The sequence below is a fragment of the Castor canadensis genome, chromosome 10 (assembly GCF_047511655.1).
Source record: "Castor canadensis chromosome 10, mCasCan1.hap1v2, whole genome shotgun sequence".
Lineage (NCBI taxonomy): Eukaryota > Metazoa > Chordata > Mammalia > Rodentia > Castoridae > Castor > Castor canadensis.
The window spans coordinates 16,051,936-16,075,100 of NC_133395.1; the positions used below are offsets into that span (position 1 = coordinate 16,051,936).

A 23,165-nucleotide genomic window follows, 5' to 3' on the forward strand; every position below is an offset into this window, starting at 1 on the left:
TTAAGTATAATAACTTAAAATGATCATGCTTTTTACTTTCCTTTTCTTTCTTATTTTTATTTTATTTTATTGGCAGTGCTGGGGTTTGAATTCAGGGCTTTGTGCTTGCTAGGCATATGCTCTAACACTTGAACCATGCCTCCAAACCTTTTTTGCTTTAATTATTTTTTAGATAAGAGTCTCATGCTTTTTGCCTGGGGTTGGACTCAGGCAGTGATCCTCCTGATTTCTGCCTCCCAAGTAGCTGAGGTTATAAGTATGTACCATCATGCCTAGCTCTCTTTTTATGTTAACATTAATATTGGGGTCTGAAAACAAGTATTGCTTACTAATTTCAACTCAAATTATTGCACAGTAATGGCATTCCGATATTTGAAAGTTAAAGCTCAACTATTAACTCTCTCCCACCTCAAAAGACTTTAAGAATTATGAGAAATAAATACAGAAATAAGATTTTAGGAAAGGTGAATGGGGCTTCCAAAAAGGGGTGGTTAATAGGTTCATGGAGTTCTCCAAAACTGATTTCTGTCTCTTTCTCTCAACTCTATGTAAATCACATAACTTGCTTGGGGCCAGGGGGAGGGTGTGCAGAAATTGTGCTAAGTGTAAAGTAGTGTCAAAGGTAGGTAAAGGGAAGCACTAAGATTGTTTTGGAAAGGAACATGCATTCATTTTTCACTATGATAAAAATGCTGTTAAACTTGATTGCATTTCCTTTAGATTTGAGTTAGGGGTGTGGTATTGAAAACGTGGTGCTCAAACCACCATCATTATCATTAGCCAAGATTTGGTTAGAAATACAAGTTATTGGATCCCAGCCCTTACCTGCTGAATCAGAAACTCTAGGAGGAGGGGACATGAAATATACATTTTTCTTCAGTAATCCCAAGCTGTGCTTAGATTGGAGGATCACTGAGCCAGAATGTGGATGTTTAGAATTTCCTAAAAATGGGGAGAGAAAAGGGAGAAGGATAAGGGAATGTTGAATAACTTAGAGTCAAGACAAAGGTCTATTTCATTGAGAAATATGAATATGAGATTATATATTAATTTAAAAATTTTATTGATCATAGACTATGTGCAGGGTAGGATACAGAGCTCTAGCAATAAAAATGGGAAGAAAACACAGACCTTCTCCTTCAAGGGCATGAGAGACAGGTATGAAGGTAAATAATTGTCACATGATATCCCAAAGAGATACAATTTAACTAAGCATGTGCAGAAGTAGCACTGATTACAAGTCCCCTCTCCTTCTGAAAGATTATCATTAAAGGTTGGGGCTAATTCTTAGTTAATTAGCTATGACAGAACTTCTCATATCCCTATTCAATCTCAGAAGACTACCTGAACTGGAAACAATAAATAGAGACAATCTTCTCCTATTGTCAATGACATGCTGGTTTCTTCCAGGAACGCCCTGGAAGGATTTGACAAATCAGATGGGACGCTGGACTCTCAAGGGATGAACCTTCATAATTTGGTCCATGCCTTCTTGAATGGGACGAATGCTTTGCCACACTCAGCTGCCAATGATCCTGTTTTTGTGGTATGTCCAGAGACTCAAGCTAGATAATATGTTGGATTTGTTTGTTTTTCAGTAAGAGTAAGGTTTGGTGGTGTCCCATTCTCTGTGTGAATAATGTGCTGTGTACACATATAAATTCATTTTAATCCACACCATACGGTTAGATAACATTTGAAGCTCTTAATCAGAAATCTGTGCTTCCGGGATGGTTAGCTTTTAGAGGAACTTAGATAGGAATTTACAATCCAGAGGTAAGTTCACAAATTAACATAATGTCATAATTTAGGAAACTTTGCATAATAAATTAGCATAACTATAAATGATTTTTCATTGACTTAATGAATAATGTTGAAAGTATTAATTCTATACAAACTACCTTCAATGAGTTGCCTACAGGCAAGAAAGGTCTAGTAGCCAAAAAAGAGAAGGAGAAGAGGTGCTGGATAGATGAAAACTACAAATGCCTTCAATGATGGCAAATAATCCAAAAGCTCACATTTGGTGTTACTTACTTTGTTAATTGGCTTCATACTTCTAGGATATGAGACAACAAGTAGAGAGAGAGTTTCTTCTAACTATAGAGGAGCCTCATGGTTCCTTACCATTCTCAGTGTGATGAACTCCTTTGATGTGTATGAATCTGACTTCTCACTTTGAAACAAAAGGAAACCTTCAGCAATCATTGACAATGGAAGTGTGAATTTTAGAATTCCAAGCTGTACTGTTTTTTAAGATAGGTACAAAATGGCAGGTAAGACAGTGAAGGCCACATTGTTCAGATGCCTTTAGTCAACACCCTACAACCAAAGGCTTCTGGGAGTGCAGCCGTATAGTTGTCTCTCCATCCTTTTGTCTATGGTTTGGTTACCCATGGTCAACCATAGTCTGAAAGAAGAGAGAGACAGAACATAGTTAAATACATTTTCTTACTGTATGTCATTATTATTGTATTATTTTAGTGTTCATTAATTTTGTACTGTGTCTGTTTTATAAATTAAATGTAATCATAGGTAAGCATGTATAGTGAAAAACATATAGGATTTGGTCCTGTCTGTGGTTTCAGGCATCCACTGGGGGATTTGGAATGGAGGATGCCTATGTTCCACTATTATGGGTGAACTTAATGGGTTTATTATTCCTTGCAAGGAGAAAGTAGAGGATGTTGGAAAAGACTGGCAGGATTTGGGCTTATGCTAGGTGTTTTGGGGGAAAACATAAGGGAGCTTTGCTCTAGGTCAGATGCTGTGAGGAAGCAGGGCAGTTCTATGACTAAGTATCTCAATAGCTTTTATCTACAGGGGACAGACTAGACAGAGGGCATTGTGAAAGCAGCAGCGGTCATTTATACTTGGCCATAAAGGGGATGCTCTGTATTTTGTGGCTTGGACAATGCTTACATTTTGTCTATGCTCAGGCATATTATGGAATTACCTTGTTTTTGTCCTCATCCATTATGGTCACAGAGTGCCTTATCTGATTTTGATATTCTATGAAATTGTTTGTGTCTGACTGGAAGACATCAAAGCCTGGTTGACAGTACAAGGGCAGCTTTTGGATGTTGAGGGCTGCTTTTTTCTTTCTCAAGCACCTCACTAAAGTTGGATTAGGAGGTTTCTACAACATAAACATTTGTGTGGAACCCAGCAATGGTTCTGCTTTGCAGACACTTAAATCACCATAATTTACTTTAATACCATCTGTCTTAAGAGTTATGTGTTTCAGATAGATGATTTGGGAGCCATTACAAGAAGAAATTTCACCTCTTGCCCTTTTTTATTTTACCTGTATTTTGAGTTTAGGCTGTAGTCCCAAACACTGTTTTTTTCTTCCAGAATTTTCCTCATCTCAGTGTGAATCTTAGGAATGTGTCTTAGTCTGTTCAGGCTGCCATAATAAAATCCTACAGACTGGATGGCTTAAACAACAGACATTTATATCCACCAGAAGGCAAAGATTAAGGCACCATTCATCTTGTTTCTGTTGAAGTCTGCCTTCCTGGGCCTTTTTGTTGTGATGTCAAAAGGGAGAGAGAAAGAAGGAGGTGGGAAAGAGAGAGAGAGAGAGAGAGAGAGAGAGAGAGAGAGAGAGAGAGAGTTTTCCAGCTCTCCAATGTCTCTTCTTACAAGGGCACTAATCTTGTCATATCAGGGCCCTCCCTTAGGACCTCATTAAACCTCATTTAACTCCTTACAGGCTCCATCTCCAAATGTGGGCAATCAGGGCCTAGGGCTTCAATATAGGAATTTGGGGGATCAATTTAGTTCAAAGCAGCATCAGTTTATAGCAATTTGTTTTTCTGAACTCCTGGGATGCTACATGATATATGAAAGAGCACTGGATTGCATGTCAAGTTGGCTCCATTTAATCTTAACTTGTGGAATCTTGGGAATGTCATTGAACACTGTGGAGTCTCTGTTTTCCACTTTGCACCGTGGGTCACATGACCTGATCTTGGGGGAGTATTAGGGGGGAAGTGCTGTGTTTATTAAGGCAACTCTTAATACATCAGGATGATATGATGATGCTTTAGAAACTGTCCAGGACTATACTAATGTTATAAAAATAATATGGTGCTTTATAGTAGTCAGTGGGAGAGAATGAGAGAACTATGTGTTGGGTTTGACTTCCCAAACCTCAATTAAAGTTCCTTATCTTATTCTGCAGAGTAGATAGCGATGTCCTAAGGCAATTGATCAGCAAGCACAAAGTCGGAGTGATTTCAAACATGATTTATTGTTCTTTTTTTTCTGAACTTGGGGTACAAAAAGGAGATATGAACAGTGAGAGTGAAGGTAGTTTCCAATGCCTTTAACTTTTCCCGGTTACATGAAAGATGGAGTCTCCCATACCTAAGTAGCTTTCTGGGGCTTCCAGAGCAATTAAAGCATGGTAAAGATGAACTTCAGGAAATTTGGAGATAGGAGGAAGTGGTAGAGCTGGTCCTTCCTTCTAAAATTGTTTCCTCCTCAGATTTTTGTGGTCACAATAAATGACAGGGTTATGGACGATTGCACCCCAGCAGCAACCAGGTGGGGCTCCTGATGAGACCTCTGCAGCCACCTTTGTCATCTCTAGGACTCCTGCCTTGTGTGAGGGTTCTCACTTGATATTTCAGAGCACTTTTTCTGGCTACTACCTCATTCATCAGCTTGTAACATGCATTTCTGGCATCTGCTTTCTCTGCTATTTATCTATACGGTGTGTCTCTAAGTATTAAAACATTTTCAGCTAGATATTTTGTGCACACAATGCATGTTTATAAGGCGAATGTCATTTCTCTTCCAGTATTTCAAAATGTTGAGTAGAATCATGAGATCCTCTGACAAATTGAGGATGATAGCCCAAACCTTTCTCTTTTCCTAAGGAAATAGTGGTGAGCTAGTAGTTTGATTTCTTCTATTCCAAGGCTAGTTCCTTCTTTGGACAAAGCCCACAAAGTGCACAGGGATTGGCAAAATTTTTCTGTAAGTGGCCAGACAGTAAATATTCTTGACTTTCCAGACCAGTTGCAACTACTAAACTCTGCCACTGTAGCGTGAAAGCAGCCATAGAAATGCATAGGCAAATGAGTGTGGTGTCCCAATAAAACTTTATTAAGGGAACAGACGGTGGGCCCATGTGATATGTTTCTGTGCTTGACTTATTTAACTTAATGTCCTCACGCTTTAGTATGCCAACCCTGACCCTTAGAGGGATATAGGGATCGCTCTCTTCCTCTCTCTCTCCCTGTCTCTCTTTCTGATTATGTTTTTTTTTCTTGAAACAAAGTCCTAGACTGGCCTTGCATTCATCCTCCACCCTCAGCCTCACACAAAATTTCTTTAGTCACATTCTTTCTGCCCTAGGAGAGAACCCACATTTCAACTTTATGGATAGGCAAGCCCATGACTTATATGCAGCTCAAAGATATTACATGCTTAATTATGTTCACCTTCAGTACATTAATATCCTTGATAGCTAAATTTTTGTTTAGTAATAATGTTATCTTATGTGTATAAGTAAACAAAAAGCCACAGACTTTGTTTGCAGGTGCAGAAGGAATAATGTTTTCATTGATTCCAGAACACACACTTACTTTAGGCTATTTTATGTTGAAGCCAATTCAGCTTTAAATGACTTTTTTGCAAACTGAGATTTAGGTTAAAGCATTTTACTTAACAGTGTTACAGCTTCTGGAATTTCAAATTCATGAGAAAATTCATCCAAATATGTTGCATACAACATTTATTAAAACGATTTTTTAGGAGATTTCTTTAAGCAAGAAAAGTACCAAATTGTGTCTGACCACAAAATGAATAAAAGAACACAGAACACTAAAATGAAGGAAAAGCTTTGAACCAATCTCTGAAATTCTAATAATTCTTAAGACAATTGAAGCAAATGCACAAATTTATCATAGAAAATAAGATTAGGCCAAAGGAATGCTAAGTAGTGCTACCTTAAACATTAAATTTAGATATAATCCAGAAAAGAAAGAAAATAGGAAACCAGTAGACTGTGAAGTTAGTTAACTGCCAAGAAAGAAGCTATGTTAGAGATGATGACCAATATTCTTCACAATCCTTGACAATGCTCATCTTAAAAATATATCGACTGACATCATACAGTAGTTATCTTTCTATGTTTGGCTAATTCCTGTTAACATAATACCGTTCAAATTCATGTATGTTATTGCAAATGATAAGAAATTATCCTTTTTAAAAAATAACCAGGTAGTATTCTATTGCATATATGCACCACATTTTAAAAATCCATTCTTCTGGTGGACTCAGGCTGATTCCATGTCTTGGTTATTGTGAATAATGCTATAATAAACAAGAGAAGGCAGATGTTTCTTTGACATGCTTATTTCATTTCCTTTGAATATATACCCAGAAGTGAGATTGCTGGATCATGTGATAGTTTTATTTTTAATCTTTTGAAGAATATCCATACTGTGTTCCGTAATGGCTCTGGTAATTTTAAAGCAACACTGTGTAAGCGTTCCTCTTTCAACACTTGCCATGTTCTGCTTTTGGTAATAGCCTTTCTGACTGGACTGAGGTGATAACTCATTGTGGTTTTTATGTTACCTTTTTAAATTCTAAGCTCTCTCAATTCCTCCATTGCTGGGAGGTCCATAAACAGCACCTGTGTTTGTTCTCCACCTCACAAGTGAAGTTCTACATGAACTGAAACACAAAAGCAGTCTTATTTTTGTATTTCACCACAGTCAACCAGTTGGATACAATAGATCTATTAAGGAATATAAAACAAGAGAAAATAAATTTCTGAAAACAAACATGTAATGGAGTGAAACTCAGAAGGCCACTTCTGATGATACAGTTCTATGTTACAATAAAGTTAGTAAAATCAAAATGTCAGTAACAAGTGTAAAATACTCAGTTAATATAAGTTTAGTCGAGATTTTTGAAAGGAAGTGTAGAACATTTGAAGTACTTAAAAATGGATCTGTTTCTGTAAATAACAAATTTCATAATTAAGCTGATATTTTAGAAATTAGGAGAAAACATTTTTTATGTCAAAGTTTTATTTTTAATGGGTTGATGGTTTTTATATAGTTTATAATTACAGACAAGTCAGTGAGGAAGTTTTAAAAGTCTATAATTTCATTTCCAACCTCTTGAACAGTGCCTGGTCCTTAGTAGCTATTCGATGGATTTTTGTGTGGGGCTTAGGTGTGGGTATAGGTAGATTGTATACCTAGCATGTGTGAAATCTTGGAGATTCCTCAGATACTCTCCCCATTTTTTTGTTGTTGTTGTTGTTAGGATAATGTTATATTATTAAGCATTAATTCTGTGAAAGTTCTGGTGTCAAGTGTTACATAAACATGTTTTAATTTCACAAAGCTCTGGATGGTCAGTTACTCTCCTTGTTTTAAATATGAGAAAAATAAAGTTCAGAGATGCTAAGAAATGTATTCACCAACCAGTAAGTGACCAAGAAGACAGTATTAGGAAAGTTTCTACTCACAAATTCCCCTGTGTTTGTTCTTCCAACAATGAGTTTGCCTTTTGTCCGTTTAAACAATTCTTAACTTGATCTCTTTACAATTGCTTTGATTATAGCTGTGGCAATTTAGTCCTGTTAGACCATGCAAATCAGAATTAGCACTAATTGTTAAAGGGTGGGTCTAAATAATTTTTCATGGCTTTTGAAAAGGTGGGGTACTACATTTTCTTATTTAATATGCAGTTTAGTGTAACAAACATAGAATAACTACCTCCTAAGTAGTATAACATCTTGGTGAATTTCAGAAGATCTGAAGTATCAGAGAGGATAGTGTCAGAGTGGCAGGATGTCTGTGTGCTCAGTTTGGGGGATGTTTTTATTTTTTTAACTTGGATGGCACTAAATGTCACCCAAAGGGGGTCTTTTCAACTCTAGGCTTTATAAAGATAAACACATACTCTAAGAACCAAACCCATAGGAAGGGATGAATTATTTCCATGTTGGTCAAATAAAGAGTGAATACAGTGGCAAACCACAATTTATGTATGGATTTAAGATGGTTTAACATTGATTTGAGATCCAGTCTTCTAGAGCTTTGATGATCCCATAGCCAAAACCAGCCTGGGATAGTTCTGTGTAGAATCTCTTCCAGATATTAGATCTAGAGTCCTCAGATCTCTCTTTTCAATCTGTCTTGTCTGCTTATGAGGCATGTTGAACGGCCACTTCTTTTATAGTTGACATACTTACTAATATCAGAACTCTGTTATAGTTCTCTGTTTGTACCTGTTCAAAGTTTAATCCTTAGAGTACAGGCTTTCTTTCTTAAGGGTTTAATTGCTAAATTTCCTGATATTTTTTCTTAATATATATTGTATATAATATCATTTTATATCTTATTATATGTTATATAAAATTATGTTGTAGTCACTTTATTCATATGTACATTTGTACATGCATATTATATTTTGTATATATATTGCTACTATATAAATCTAAGCCAAAGGGTGTGTTCCTGATGAAATGCCAGAAAAATACTTTCTATTTAGTCTGCTCAAGGTCTAATGACGGGGTGGATAGGGAAGAATGGAGAGAGAAAATTACAGCAAAATGGGAAACAGACACCATCCTTGCTGAGCACTACTTAGAAGACATTTTTATTGCTCAAATGCCCCTTGTTACCTATGATTATGACTTAGTGCATTCAGGATGCTGTAACAAGAAATACCATAGACTGGGTGGCTTAAACAACAAATACCTATCTCTCAATTCTGGAGACTGAGAAGTCCTTGGTCAAAGTACCTGTAGATTGTGTGTGTGGTAAAGGCCCTCTTTCTGGTTCACAGATAACTGATTTTCCCTGTGTCTTCCCTCACATAACTGAAAACAAGGAGCTCTTTGGACTCTCTAGCTGTCTCTCTCTCTCTCTTCCTGTTTCTCTCTCTCTCTCCCTCTCTCTCTCTCAGCAGTTCTGGGTTTTGAATTCAGGCCTCACCCTTACTAGGCAAGCATTCTGTCACTTGAGCCATGTTCTGGGGTTTCTTATAAAGACACCAATCCCATATATAAGGTCTCCACCCTCATGACTTGTCACCTTCCAAAGGTCCCACTTCTTAGCATCATCTCATTGGGGGTTAGGATTTCAACATATGAATTTGGGGAGTACAAACACATTCTACCTATAAGCGATTATTTCTTATCTCTCGCTGAAATATGCTTCCTGGAGCAGAGCTTAACCAGCTAAGAACTCTGGGTATTGTTTCTCTATTTCATGCCTATTACATACGGCTTAGGGAAACGTGACACCAACATCCTGTTTATACATTGCTTCAAATCCTTGGAAGAACAAAGCAAAAATAAATAACAAATGTTTCCATAAGATAATAAGCTTGATAAAGTATGGTTTTTTTTGTAGTAAAAATGGTAGTAAAGTTTAGTAGGAAAGGAATTTAGTATAACAGGATAAAAATGGAGAGAAATGGGAAGAAAAGGAAAAACATTTCCTGTTCCCCATGTAGGAAATGGGAGTAAAAATTCAAAATGGTGGCCCCCATCTCTTAGTCTTTAAGTATTTTTTGTTGTTATTGTTTGGCTTTCAGAGAAGTGGATTTTTTTTTAAATGTTTATATTTTATTTATATTATTGTTGTACGGGGCTACATTGTGACATTCACACAAATATATCATAGATGAATACACTCCCTCTATCATGCTCCTTTATCCCTCCTCCCCTCCTCCCCATTCCTGGAATAGTGTCAGCATGACTTATTTTTCCATTTTCAATTATTTTTAAAAGAAATTACCATTAGGAATTCTTTCATTTAGAAAGAATAGCCCAGATTTTTTTTATTTATGTCTCTACCCTAAGTTTTAAATTAGAGTTTCCATATGTGCCTGTGTCTATGTCTGTCACATGACTTTAAACAATCACATCTAATTCTCCCCTTAGTTCTGGTCCTCAGAGGACCAGAGCAGAAGCAGATAACCACAATAAGATCCTCACTGGTCATGAATGATGCCTTCTGGATGGCAACATGTGAACTCAGGTTGTAAAGGCCACAGTGTGCTGGTCTTTGGCAATACACACACATTTTTGCAGCCAGATTCAGATTTTTATAGCTTCTTTACTCCAGGTGCAGAAATTCTTCTCATTTCCAAAGTATGGCAGAAATCTGAATTTACAGCCATCTAAGTTATAGCCTTCGGTAGTAACCTTATCCTCCAATGGTCTTGAAAAAGGGAAGCAAGCATTCTGGTATTTTACTTTCTTTATGCCTGTAAGTACAATATGTGTTGATTGACTGCTTTCTTCTGCAAGGGTTACATTAAAATTTTTTTACCTCAAAAGCCCATGTAATTATATTTTCTTCAGTACTGTCTCTAAGTTGAAATTTAGTATTTTTCTTTTTTTTGTTTGTTTTCTGCCTTTCTGTACCTATCCTTATTTTGCTGAAACAAGGTAATAGGTCTATATACAAAATTTTGGAACATTATTTTTTAAGCACTCAATTTCTAATATCAAAATGTAGCTATATATTTTGTATGTATATATGTATGTATGTATAGGGGATAAAAGGCAATAGTGATATATTTTTACTTACCTTTTGCTTTTATATCTTGCCCTGAAATGACATTTGGCCTTTATAGAGACATTAACCAAGCTCATTTTCAACTTGTGTCTAGCAAAGACACAATTAGTGTCTCAAGAGCAATTCAAGGTATCTTGTTGAGGACCAATGTCTACAATTTTAGCAAAAATGCCTATTTTGTGGGTTGCACTAGTTCTCTTTCTAGCCTATGGGTATATTATTGCTTACAGCATACTCTTTATTGTATTTTTTGCCTGCTCAACATATACCAGGCTCTTTTAAAAATTACATTCTATAAATTGGGTACCTGTTCTTACTAGAGTATTTATTATATAGATGTTTTATAGGCCTCCTGAGACCTATTGACTCTCTTCATTATTTTCCCATATTCTTTTAGATTATGGATTGCTTTAGAGTCTTGTCTGATTTTAAATTATCAACCCTTTGTACTGGGTGAATTCTACTACTTTTCCAAAAGTTATTTGCCTTTTGCAGCACTGAAACTATACCTTCCTTATATCTTGAGAGTCTCTTGTCTGTTTTTTCTAGTCATAGTTAATTCTCTGATTTGCACTCAGTATCTAAAAGTTCATTATTGGCTTAGGACTCATAGATCAAACTCTGATTTCTCCCCATTGTTAAGACTTGAGAATATGCTTTAAAACTAATTTCTCTTATTCTGATTGGGTTATATTAATAATTGAACTACAACATGGTTGTATAGGGCAAGCAGGACGTGTTTTCAGAATTCTGTCTTTAGAATGCAATTCTTGCTCCACCATGTATAAAACATGTGATCTTGGACACTTAATACTTTTATGCCTTGATTCTTCATCTATAATAGAGGACAATACTCTTATGGTATGAATTGTAACTCCCCTACTAATTCAAATGTCGAAATCATAATCCCTCAGCATATGACTTTATTTGGAAGTAGGGCAGTTGTAGATATAATTAATTAAGATGAGGTCAGTCACCCTGGAGAAGGGTAGATTCCTAATCCAATGAGTGGGACTAAATCCCTTTTCTATTGCTATAACAGAATACCATAGTCTGGCAAAATTATAAACACTGGAAATCTATTTGGCTCATGGTTCTTAAGACTGGGAAGTCCAAGAGCATGGTGCCAGCATCTACAGAGGGCTTTTGTGCTGCATCATAGCAAGGCAGCAATGGGGGAAAAGGCAAGACAGATAAAGAAAAATCAGGCAAAATTATGTTTCTTTTTTTTAAATCAGGGAACTATTCCTGAAATAACCCACTCCCACAATAATGGCATAAATCCATTTATGAGGTCAAGACCCTTACGACCCATCCACTTCCTAAAGATCCCCCCTCCTAGTATTATTACAATGACAATTAAATTTCAACATGAGTTTTGGGGATGACATTCAAACCACAACAAGTGGTATCCTTATAAAAGGGGAAATTTGGACCCAGGCAGTTGCACACAGAGAAAACACTATGTGAACATGAAGACAGATCTCTAAGCCAAAGAATGCCAAAGATTGATTTGACGTTCTGTAAACCAGCAGAAGTAGGTGAGAGGCAGGAACAGGTTCCCTCTCACTGCACTTAGATGGACCAGCTCTGCAGACATCTTGGTCTTGGACTTGTAACTTCCAGAGCTGGAGAGAATAAGTGTCTATTGTTTAAGCCACCCAGTGGGTGGTGCTTTGTTACAGCTCTTGAGCTACCAAATCACATTGTCGTGAGGGTTCAATAGGTCATAATAGGTAAAGAGTTTAGAATAGTGTTTCACATAAAATGAGCACCAATAATATTAATCTATTAATGTTAATTATGTGCTAGGTGCTTTCCTAAATGCTTGTTTTTTTTATTAGCTTTATGTACAGAGAATATCATTTCAGAGGTATAGTAGTCCCTACATACTTGTAAAATATGAATTCATTCTTCTTCCTTAACTTCTTGTCCCAAGTTAAAATAAAAATAGTACTGGCCATATAGTCACAGCAATAGTAACCACTTACTAAACATTCCTTAAAGGAAAGGGACTGTGTTAGGTGATTTATAAATATTACCGTCTCCATCTTCCCACTGACGTGCTGGTGTCCGCTGTTGATGTTTGTAGTCCTTTCTCTGGTCATCAGGTCATGATCTGTGTTCTTCTCATCTCAAATCTCATCCCTCCTCCCAACACCTCTGCCCTCACCTTGGGATAAGGAAACTGCTTTCCCTATACCTGCTGGGGTAAGCGGGAGCCTGTCAGACTCTATTCAGATCTTTTCCCTTTGTTGTGGTTATCGATTCCTGCTTAAGAGATCATCCCAGCACTTAGTGACTTGAGCCATCAGTGATCGTTTCATTTCATTTCTCATGGTTTCTCACTGCCTTTCTTACAATTTTTGGGCAGTTCTGGCTCAGGGTCTCTCAGTACAATTGCACTTCAGTGGTGGTGGGTATTGGAGTAGATGTGGTCTGGGCAGTTATTGTGCTCTTTTCTTGACGTCTCAGTGTTTCTCTGTGTGGTCTCTCTGCCTGGATTGGTTTGGGCTTCTGATTAACATGGCTGCCTTGAGACAGTAGGACTTCTTATATGGTGATATGAAGTAACAAAGCCTGGGACATAGCAGGAAAGAAAAGCAGGCGTCCTTGAACTCGTAAACTTGCAGTCTAGGCTAGAAAGAGTTATCTCTAGGCAGAACTCTGTTGCAGAATCAGGGCCATGCATGAGGAGCTTGTTTGTGCTGGTGATAATTTAAAATGTGTATTTGAAGAGGACTTTAACAGCTTCTTTGAGAAAATAAAAATGAACACTCTGTGCATTATGACATTTTTACATTTTCTATTGCTGGCATAACACCAAGAATTCAAGTGAGAGGGTTACAAAATGAGTAGGAAAACGGGTGTTCCTGATGAGACAAACCTGAAAACCCATTTTGGAGATTTCCTTTTCTGACATTAATAAATGCACACATGCTGAAGGCCTCAAATATTCCCAAACCAATCTGAAATCCACAACATGAGCTTTAACATGGTCAGTTGGCAAAGAGGTTTTCAATTCTGTTTGGAGAGAGATATATAAATCTTTGGTCACTTCATCAAAAATGCCAGTGCATATGTCATCAAGATTAGATTGGGAGCAGGAGGATCATGGGTCAAATCCATCTTGGGCAAAAGTTAGCATGACACTATCTTAAAAACAAGCTAGGCATGGTGGCACATGCCTGTGGTCCTAGCTACTCTGGAGGTGGGAAGATCATTGTATAAGGCTGGCCTGAGCAAAGCATGAGATTCTGAAAAACAAACTAAAAGCAAAGGGCTAGTGGCATGGCCCAAGTGGTACAGTGCTTGCCTAGAAACTTTGAGGTTTTGAGTTCAACTGAGTTCAAACCCCAGTTCTGGAGGAAAAAAAAAAGATTAATTTAGATATATAGCAGCAAACCGTGTGAAGAACTCCATTCCATTATAAAGAAAGTGCCAGTCAGAATGGTTAATTGAAACAGAACAATCAGTATCAAATTCCACGTTCAACTGTCTTGCAGGTCCTTCATTCCTTTACTGATGCCATCTTTGATGAGTGGATGAAAAGAAATAATCCTCCTGCAGATTCCTGGCCTCAGGAGCTGGCACCCATCGGTCACAATAGAATGTACAACATGGTTCCTTTCTTCCCTCCGGTGACTAACGAGGAACTCTTCTTAACCGCAGACCAACTTGGCTACAGTTATGCCATTGATCTGCCAGGTAACCAACACAGCTTCTAAATGGGTGACTCACTGGTCTCATTCAAGCTTTAGAAGTAAGCTTCTAAAGGATCTTACTTCTTTTCTTTTTTATGTAAACCAAGACCTTTAATTGAAGCATTCAGGTCTAGTTAAGTTTATTGGCTATTTTTTAGAATATATATATTTAATAAAATGAGCCATTAAACTACCAATTAAACATCAGAAAGGGACCGGTTGGCAGACTCTTGTCTTAGAAAACTGCAAGTTTTTAAGACACTTTATCCCACAGAGGACTATGGTGAGATACTCCTTTCCTGATTTGACAATTGTATCTGAATTAACAGTGTTCATGGGAAACTGCTCTATGGGTATTGAAATGTATAACTGATAAAGTAGAAATGAATGAGTCCCATATGGAAGAAACTAGCAGGCCTTAGAGATCCTTATCTGAAGGCAGGGCTGGAATTATGGTGAGATAAATATAGGATGTCCCTCTAGCACAAAACTCAAAGGGAGCCCCAAAATCTCAGTAATTGTGGTAAGTAATGATATAAGGCAATATTTTAAAAGATGAAATGGATGTTAAAAACTTCACAAAGAAGTTTTACATCATCACACTTTTGAATACAGACAGATTGTTGTTGTTTTACACCCTTACATTACTTTGTAACTGAATCAGTCATCTTCAATCAGCCTACATGGTACCACCCTTGCATGGGTAGGTTTACGAGGGTTGACAATGGCCCGCCAACAGACTGGGCTCCTTGGGGCTTTGTGTGTATGTTTTTAAATTAACGTTTTCTAAGTCATGTTTTAAAGTTGCCCATCTTTTATTAACTCTTCCCACTTTATTTAAAATAGGGGAGGATATTTTGATCAGTGTATGTAAGGGGGCACATGTTTTTCTTTTTTGTTCAAGCCCCAATATAGCTTCCCATGCCATTTGAAAAATCTTAGGGCAGTTTGAGAAAGAAAAGGTAAAACAAAAAAATATCAAGGAGCTGAATAATACACAGTCAGTCTGCTGGTGGGTTTTCCTCTTTGAGTCTGTGACATCGTCCCTAATCTCATTCTACAAAGTAAGCAGCATGATTTGTGACTTCCTTCCCTCTTTCCATAACCTCAGAGTCTTCACGCACTGGTCTCCGACCCCTGTTTTTCCTTCTAGCTGTGTTTCTGTTACTTCTAGTTTTTCTTTCTGCTTTGAAGTTTCCTTTCTTTGGGTTAGCTGAGGATATCTTTCTTAAACTTCTTTCTCTTTGCTCTGGGATTAAACATCATAATATTAAAGAATTTGGAATGTCATCCTGACCTGCTTTCCTGTCTTTGGTTACAATCAAATAATGGTGTAGCTAATATGCCCATAGTAAGTTAATTCATAAGGAGTTAACTCATTAGACGGTACAAATTCATGGTTACCATTGGTTTGATCATGAAGTTTACAATCTTACCTGGGGAGATGTAACTGTAAACACTAAGGAAGGGGAAATTTTTTTCTCTCTAGCTCTTAGGTTCATTGACTGGTGCCCAGTAAAGTAGATTGACAAAAGAAAGATGAAGAGGAGAAAAGGTATACAAATTTAATTTGACATTATATTTTATGTGACATGGGAGCCTTTCTAGAAGATAATGAAGTCCCAAAGAAGCAGATAGGCCTGGGAGTTTATATGACACTTTAAAAAAGAACAAGAAATTGAGGAGACGTGATAAAACAAAGAAAAAAGAGTTTGGGCTTTCTAGAAATGGAGCTATATAGAGAAAAGTAATGGAGACAAAAAAGGATATTTTAGCAAGGCTTGCCCTGGTCCAGCTCAGTGCTGGCTTCATATTCTTCGTAGCCATAAACTTTTCCCAGGGGAGGGGATTTACAGTGGTTCTTATCTCTCAGTAGTTTCTGCTTTCAGTCAGGTAAGGGAGTTCTGGGAGGCTTCTTTTGGCATTTGCTGGACCTCAGATCACTTTAGCTCAAAATAGTTCTTCTGCTCACAGACATATTTTGGAGAGGCTTATTCTGATCCCCTTCAAACTGAAGGTGGGAGAGAAATGGAGGGCTTGGGAATGTTTCTTGAAGGAGATGGGTCTTGAACTAGACTTGAAGAGACTGGTATGTGTCAGATAGGTAAAAAGTATTTTAGACTGAAGATGAAAGAGACAGAACAGGGATGGAGCAAGGAAGAGTACATGTGGTCTGGTTGAGGGCTAGGAAAGGAAAGTGTGTTTGGGCTCAGAAGATGACTTTTTCAAAATGTGACATGTCGGCAGGCTGAATGTTTTGAACTAAGGGAGAACCATGGTCTCTCTGACCCTCTTCTGCCCCTCCCTGCCATCTCTCACCCCTCTTTCCCTGGCAAAGAGCAGGAAGGGGCTTTCATTAAAGGTTCCTCTTTCTCACTGAAGGCCACACACATCCTCCAGGAGATTAACTCACAGGAACAGACTGGAGCTGACACCACTTTTAGAGCCCACATGAACTTTGCCCAAGACTATTATCTGTTCTTTGATCCTGCTAATCTTCTCTAAAAATCATTTGTTCTTTTCCTAAAATTGACTACACCCCTGAGTTTTCTCTTTCCTATATGGAAGGTATTTAAGCTTCAACCAGATGGTCCTTCTTTGTGTTTCATACTTTGTGTGACTCCCAGGCACTTTTATGTTAATAAATTGGTATGCTTTTTCTCCTGTTAATCTGCCTATTGTCAGTTGGTTTGTTTTATAGACTCAAATTATTGAACCTTCGGAGATTGGAAAGAATATCCCTTTGCTTCTACACCTGGTTTTAGTGAAAGGCCCCGGCAGGGGATTACTATGAATTTATGTCTGATCTGTAAGAGGTCTTATCACCTAGGCTCTTAAAAGCTAGGCAGATACCCCAGTAAGATGCTACCTCACACCCATTGAGGTGGATACTGTCAAAAAAGAAGAAAATAACAAATGTCAGGGGAGTAGAGAAATTGGAGGACTTGTGCATTGTGGGTAGGACTAGGAGACAGCACAACCTCCATGGAATTTCTCAAAACAATTAAATAATTTTAATATCACATCGAAGAAATGGCAGAACAAAACTCCGAGCTTTAAGCCGATGAGACTGGCAATAGGCACTGCTGGATCTTATCAGGAGGCAACAGATTCAAATCCTCTCAGAGGAATCCAGTCAGGATGGGCCATGGCCCTCAGTGGGATTGAAGGAAAGAACAGGAAAGATAATCCTGTATTTAGATGAATGTAGGGTATTGAGCCAGAAACTGATTCAAAGGGATGGAACAACTGGTCAAGGAAATGATAGTTTTTAAAGAAATGTCAACTAGGCATAAATATATTAAAATGAAATTCAATAGAGAAAGATAGACTGTCAATAATATCGAAATATATGACATCTGTGAAGGTGGAAGAGACAATGATATGTATTGCAAACTGTTGAATAATGGGGGGTGGGAGGGATGGAGTAAGGGAGAGTAATGAAAGGGGTTGAATGGACCAAAGTAAGTATACTCAAAGTGGTTGAGAAACCACCTTGAACATTGACTTAGGAATTAATAATTAATTATTATTATTATATTAATATTATAATAATATTAATTTATTAATATTATTATTATCATTAATAATAAAATAATAATGAAAGACAGGACTGTAAATAGATACAGTGTGGGGAGGGGTACTTGTGGAAGTGGGGAGGATGACTGGAGGAGATAAAAATGAGGGAAGATGGTTGATGGACTTCATATATTTATACGGAATAGAACAATGAAACCTCTTGCAATTGCTTTAAGTGGGGTGAGAAGGGGGTCAAAAAGGAGAGATGGTGGGGGCAATCAAACCAATATACAATATAAGCTTATTTGGAATTTTTACAATGACTCCTCCCTATACAACAAAAATATCCTAATAAAAAATTGAAAAAAATGAAATTCATTAGTTTTGAGAGAGAGTACTATAAAATACATGGAAGTAGAGGATTGGACTTTATCCCGTGGGAGATTCAGATTGTATTCAGAACTATTTAAGTGGGTACAATTACTGAATGTCTGCTGTTAGAAGAGCCAATCTGATCTTTCTCCCACATTTATCACCAACAAAAAAGGGAGAGACATTAGCAGAATTTCCTACCAAGGATCGAATATTTAGCAATTCTCCAGTTATCATTTTAGCATGCAGTTTTGCAAATGAGTTTCTAACTTACAAAAGTAATTATATACTTCCTTGGAGGATTTATTCTGTACATAAGCATTTATTGTATAAATTTTTTTAAAAATGCATTAAACTGTATTTAAATAATGGGATGTCATTTCAACCTCCTCAAAAAATCTATTGTGGAAATGATAAACTGTGAGGGAAAGAGAAGATAAAATCATATTCTAGCAATGGTAGTTTTGCTTTATTAACAAAATGCATGTGAAAGGCAAATAAGTTTAGTTTTTTCTTTTCTGAGTGTGTTTACCTGATGAAAATCCTGATTGTAGCACCTTCTCTTTTGTTTTAATTTCAGTTGAAGAAACTCCAGGTTGGACCACAACACTTTCAATAGTTATGGGAACACTGGTGGCTTTGGTTGGTCTTTTTGTGCTGCTGGTTTTCTTTCAATACAGAAGGCTTCGCAAAGGATATACACCCCTAATGGAGACACATTTAAACAACAAAAGATACTCAGATGATGCCTAGTGTACTCATGTCTTGCCCTGGAGAAAAGGCCAGCTAAGCCATGGTTCTGACCTGGAGAATAGTCAAACTACTTCTCACAGTTCTTCCTGTAGTTAAATATCTTTGGCATAGCTTTGCCGGCTTGTGATGATGATCTCAAATTCAGAAGATGCTTAGCTGTAGTTTCTGGTTTGCTTGTTTGCTTAACAAACTCAACCTAAAGTGTTTGGGGCTATCTCTATCCTCAAAGTAAGATAAAGCTGATAATTTTTGGTATCTAAGAATAACTTACCATAGTGATGAAGTCTTTTCCCCATTCTGAAAGCACAAGAATAATCAACTGACTGTATCCATTTAAATTTGCAGGTCAGTGTAGATCGAGACTACGTGTTTTAATCTTTCTAAGCCCAAATATTTTTGTTCATAATGGGGAAGTGGGGTGTGTGTTTTAGTCAGCTGGTCATCACTATACTAAAATACCTGAGGCAGGCTAACTTTTTAAAGAAGAGAGGTTTATTTTGGCTTCCTGTAGGTGCAAGGTAAGGAGCTGCATCTGATGATGGCTGTCTCGTTGATAAAGTCCCAAGGTGGTACAAAGCATCAGGTGGCAAGAGTTAGGGAGAGCATATGTGTATATGTGTCTGTCTGGTCTCTCTCTACCTCTTCTTATAAAACCTCCAGTATCCAGTCATGGGGGCTTTATCCTAATGAGCTTATCTAACCCTATCACTTTCCAAGGGCTCCACCTCTATACATCATAGTTAAATTATGTTTCTTTCCTCTTAATACCTCATGATAAGGATTAAATATCAACACATTAATCTTTGAGGGCCACTGAAACCATATCCAAACCATAGCAGAGTGTCAGGCACTAGGTGACTTTTAGCTATGAACTCAGCTTCCTCATTTTCTTTGGGCCTCTTTTTCTTCTTTTCTCTGACTTTTCCTCTCTAGCCTTAAAGGTAAAAATAGGCCTTATTTTCCATATAGGATGAAGAATGAATAAACGATCAATCCAGAGCTCTTTTATGAGTTAGAATTTATAGAATTTATTAAAAATTTGAAGTTCTTTACAGTAGACTATTAGAAGACTTAATAGCTGGATAAAAATTGATCTTACAGTGATAAACACATAAAGGAATAAAATTATAGAGTTTCCTAATAAATTAACATTGTTCTAAACCTATTCTCAAGGATGTAATCACTCTTTCCAAGGAAAGTTGACTGGAGAAGGCTGGTTAGACTACAATCCTGAACATGAGATGATTTGATCACGAAATAGGATAGATAGATGAGATGGCAGGGAAATCAAAAATATTAAAGACCAGATTCAGGAGTTAGAACCAGGAAATGAAGCCTAAAATAGCAAGCTTTCTCTCACCACCTCCCTTCCCTTTTAGATGTTAAGTTATAATCTCCTTGAATAGGGAGTCGTAAAGGGCAGGTCTGCCTTCTCCAGATGTTAAGAAGCTGCAAACTCTTTAAATAGGTAGAGACAGAAGATGTGTGGGAAATGGAAGTCTCCATGTTTGGGTAATAGACCTACTCTAAACCCATTGTCTCAAAGCTTGGAAATTTAGCAAAATGATTAGGGGTTTCTCTGTAATATGACTGCATGCCTAGATAAGAATTCAGGATGGAGTCCCCAGATAAATACTGACAAGAACCACCATTTTGAGTCTTCTTTGCTTCCATCTCCTGCAGGTGAAGCAGGAGTTGTTTTTGCTTCCTTTTCCTATTTTTCATACTTTACCTTGTTTTACTAATATAAATCCTTGCTCAATCACCTTGTGAGACTCCTTTTTTGTGAGACCCCTCAAAATGCTTCCATGGTGGATCTCAAGTGCCTGCGAGTTGTGTGGAATTTGGGAAGTATCCTCTCATGCTTTTCCTTCTTCCTATAACAATTAGAGTCTCATTACTCTGAGGCCTCATTTGGTTGATCCTGAACCAATTCCTGTACTTGGTAGCTTCATATGAAAAACTATTCCCTATAACGCATTTGGCTTACTTTAAGAGTTGGCTTTAAACTCATTAATGTTGCGCTGTACAGATAGTTACTTATGCATGGTAATCAACTAATCTTGTCATTTGAAAGCAAACCATATCTTCAAAATACGACAACTTGGAATTAAATAGTTATGTTCTGGTAAGTATCAGATCATGAGAAATAAGAATGAGATGACCTTTACTATAATGTTTAGACTTATCATGATGGTCCCCTCTTCTGAAAAGTTAAAAGTTATTGAGATTTAAAGGCAAATTTCACCTGCCTGTATCCAACATCTGTGCATCAGGAGTGAGGTTGAACTTCTAGAGGGGAGCTCCTGTGTCTATTTGCTTCTGTCCCTCCTTGCTGGAATGGATGTGGGAAAAGAATGGTGTTCAGAGGACTCTGGAGCTGCCTTCTCTCTATGGGGGTCCAGGAGGGTGAACAATTTTCCAAGAGCCAATATTATTTCTTGGAATGGCCTGCTAAACCCAGAAAAATGGACAATGCTCAGTTGGAACTGAATTCAAGTTCAAGTCTCATAAATTACAGGTGTGCCTGAGAGTAAGTTCAGCAACAAAAGCCAAGATAATCCAGTTTCCTCCATGCAGTGAAGCCCACCTGGGCATTTTAGCCATAGATCTCAATTCCCGCCATTAATAGTATTTTGGAAAAGGCAGGCATGTATCATTCACATGATCCTCTCTGAAGGTTTATGCTCTGATCTCAGGAGACAAGTTTTTACATCCTGTTCGTAAAAGAAAACAGGTATATATTAAAATGAAGATATAATTGTGCATAGCAGCTATGCTCCTGAGAAGTTATATATGAATCAATTATATGTTAAACCAGCAGAGGAAATAACTTTTTTATAGGTAAACTATTATGAATAATTCTATAAAGCAAATAACCACCTTTAGCTTATCTTTCAGTATTTCAGAATTTTCATACATGATATTCTCATAAGATTTGGTTAAAGCAAGATCTGAGGTAGATGTGATAGTAATTATTTATACTTAGCTATTTTTATCTATAGTCTGTGTAACTTTTTATAAATATTATGTTTTATAATGCCTTCCTAACAGAAATAGTTTTCTAATTTCATAGTTCATATAAGCAGAATAAAATTCTCTAGCATTTTGTAACCTTATAATAAATCAATTAAGGGTGCCTTTTTAACAACTCCAAGGTGGGATAAAGTTACAGAATAAAAAGTTGATATTTATTTACATTAAATGGTATGCAAATAAACTCAAGAAAATGTCACTGAGTATTGCAGGGCTATACTTCCCAATGATAGGGAAAAAATTCAACCCTAAAGAAAATGAACAGACCACTTTATATGCTTATATCCTCAGTATTAGAAAAACTATGTATATGAATTATGTCCTCAATAGAAATGCTTTTTAAAAATAAACTGACATTATTCAGAAGTAAAGTAAAATCTAGCAAGTTCTTTCGTTTGTGAGTTCAAGTCTCTTTTAAATTCAAAATTCAACACTAATTTGTATCTTGCTTGGCATTTAACATTGTTAATTGTAATCCTTCTAATGAATAATTTTCATCTTACATTAACAGGCAATAGAAAACTTATTAAAAAGTAAAGTAATAAATATTTCACTGATTATTGTTCATCTTTGGGGGATCATTGTTTTTTAATTTGTGTACATTATTTTCCACTTTTTGGGCACTCAGCTTACATATACTGGGATACATATATATTTAAAATATACAATAACTACTTCACTTCTGAAAATTAGTTCATAGACATTCTACTTCTTCATAGGGTTTCTAAGCACTTGCTGCTTCCTGGATCTCCACTGTACAGGCAGAAAGGGAAAGCAAAGCCTTTCTCCAAGTGAAGAGTTTCTTTTGATATCCTCATGGTATAATGACTGATCTTAGGGTGGGGTGGCCTCTTTAAGTTACTGACAGGGAGGAGGGATACATAGGAGCTAACATGCTGATCCTCTAGGTAAGCCTTCAAGGTCAAGGATCCTTAAGGATCTCCCAAACCCTTTATGGTCAGCTAACCTGTTGGAGACTTCCAGAACGAAGTTAGAGCCAATGAAGTGCAGTGTGCAGTGTTCGCTTTCACATCTAGACTTGAAGCTAGAGGTCAGGTGATACATCCACTACTTCACCTTAGGTACTCAGAAAATATTGGTGGTTAATTGATATGAATGCATAAAAGATAAAAACAAAAAGCAAAAAAAAAATATTAAAAAAACCAAAAAAGTAAAGGCATAAAAAAATCTGGGTTCCCCCCAGTGGAAGGCA

The 23,165-nt window shown here is 37.0% G+C and overlaps 1 protein-coding gene across 1 annotated transcript in view; it reads left to right on the forward strand.

Annotated features, from left to right (window-relative positions):
• Dct (dopachrome tautomerase) overlaps window positions 1–22,519 on the forward strand; it is a 38,374-nt gene extending 15,855 nt beyond the window's left edge. Inside the window, exons 6-8 of the mRNA XM_020188110.2 lie at window positions 1,411–1,546; window positions 14,075–14,276; window positions 18,744–22,519. Of these exons, the coding sequence (XP_020043699.1) occupies window positions 1,411–1,546; window positions 14,075–14,276; window positions 18,744–18,916 (511 nt within the window). The 3' untranslated portion in view covers window positions 18,917–22,519. The remainder of the gene's footprint in view (window positions 1–1,410; window positions 1,547–14,074; window positions 14,277–18,743) is intronic.
• Window positions 22,520–23,165: the final 646 nt, after the last annotated feature.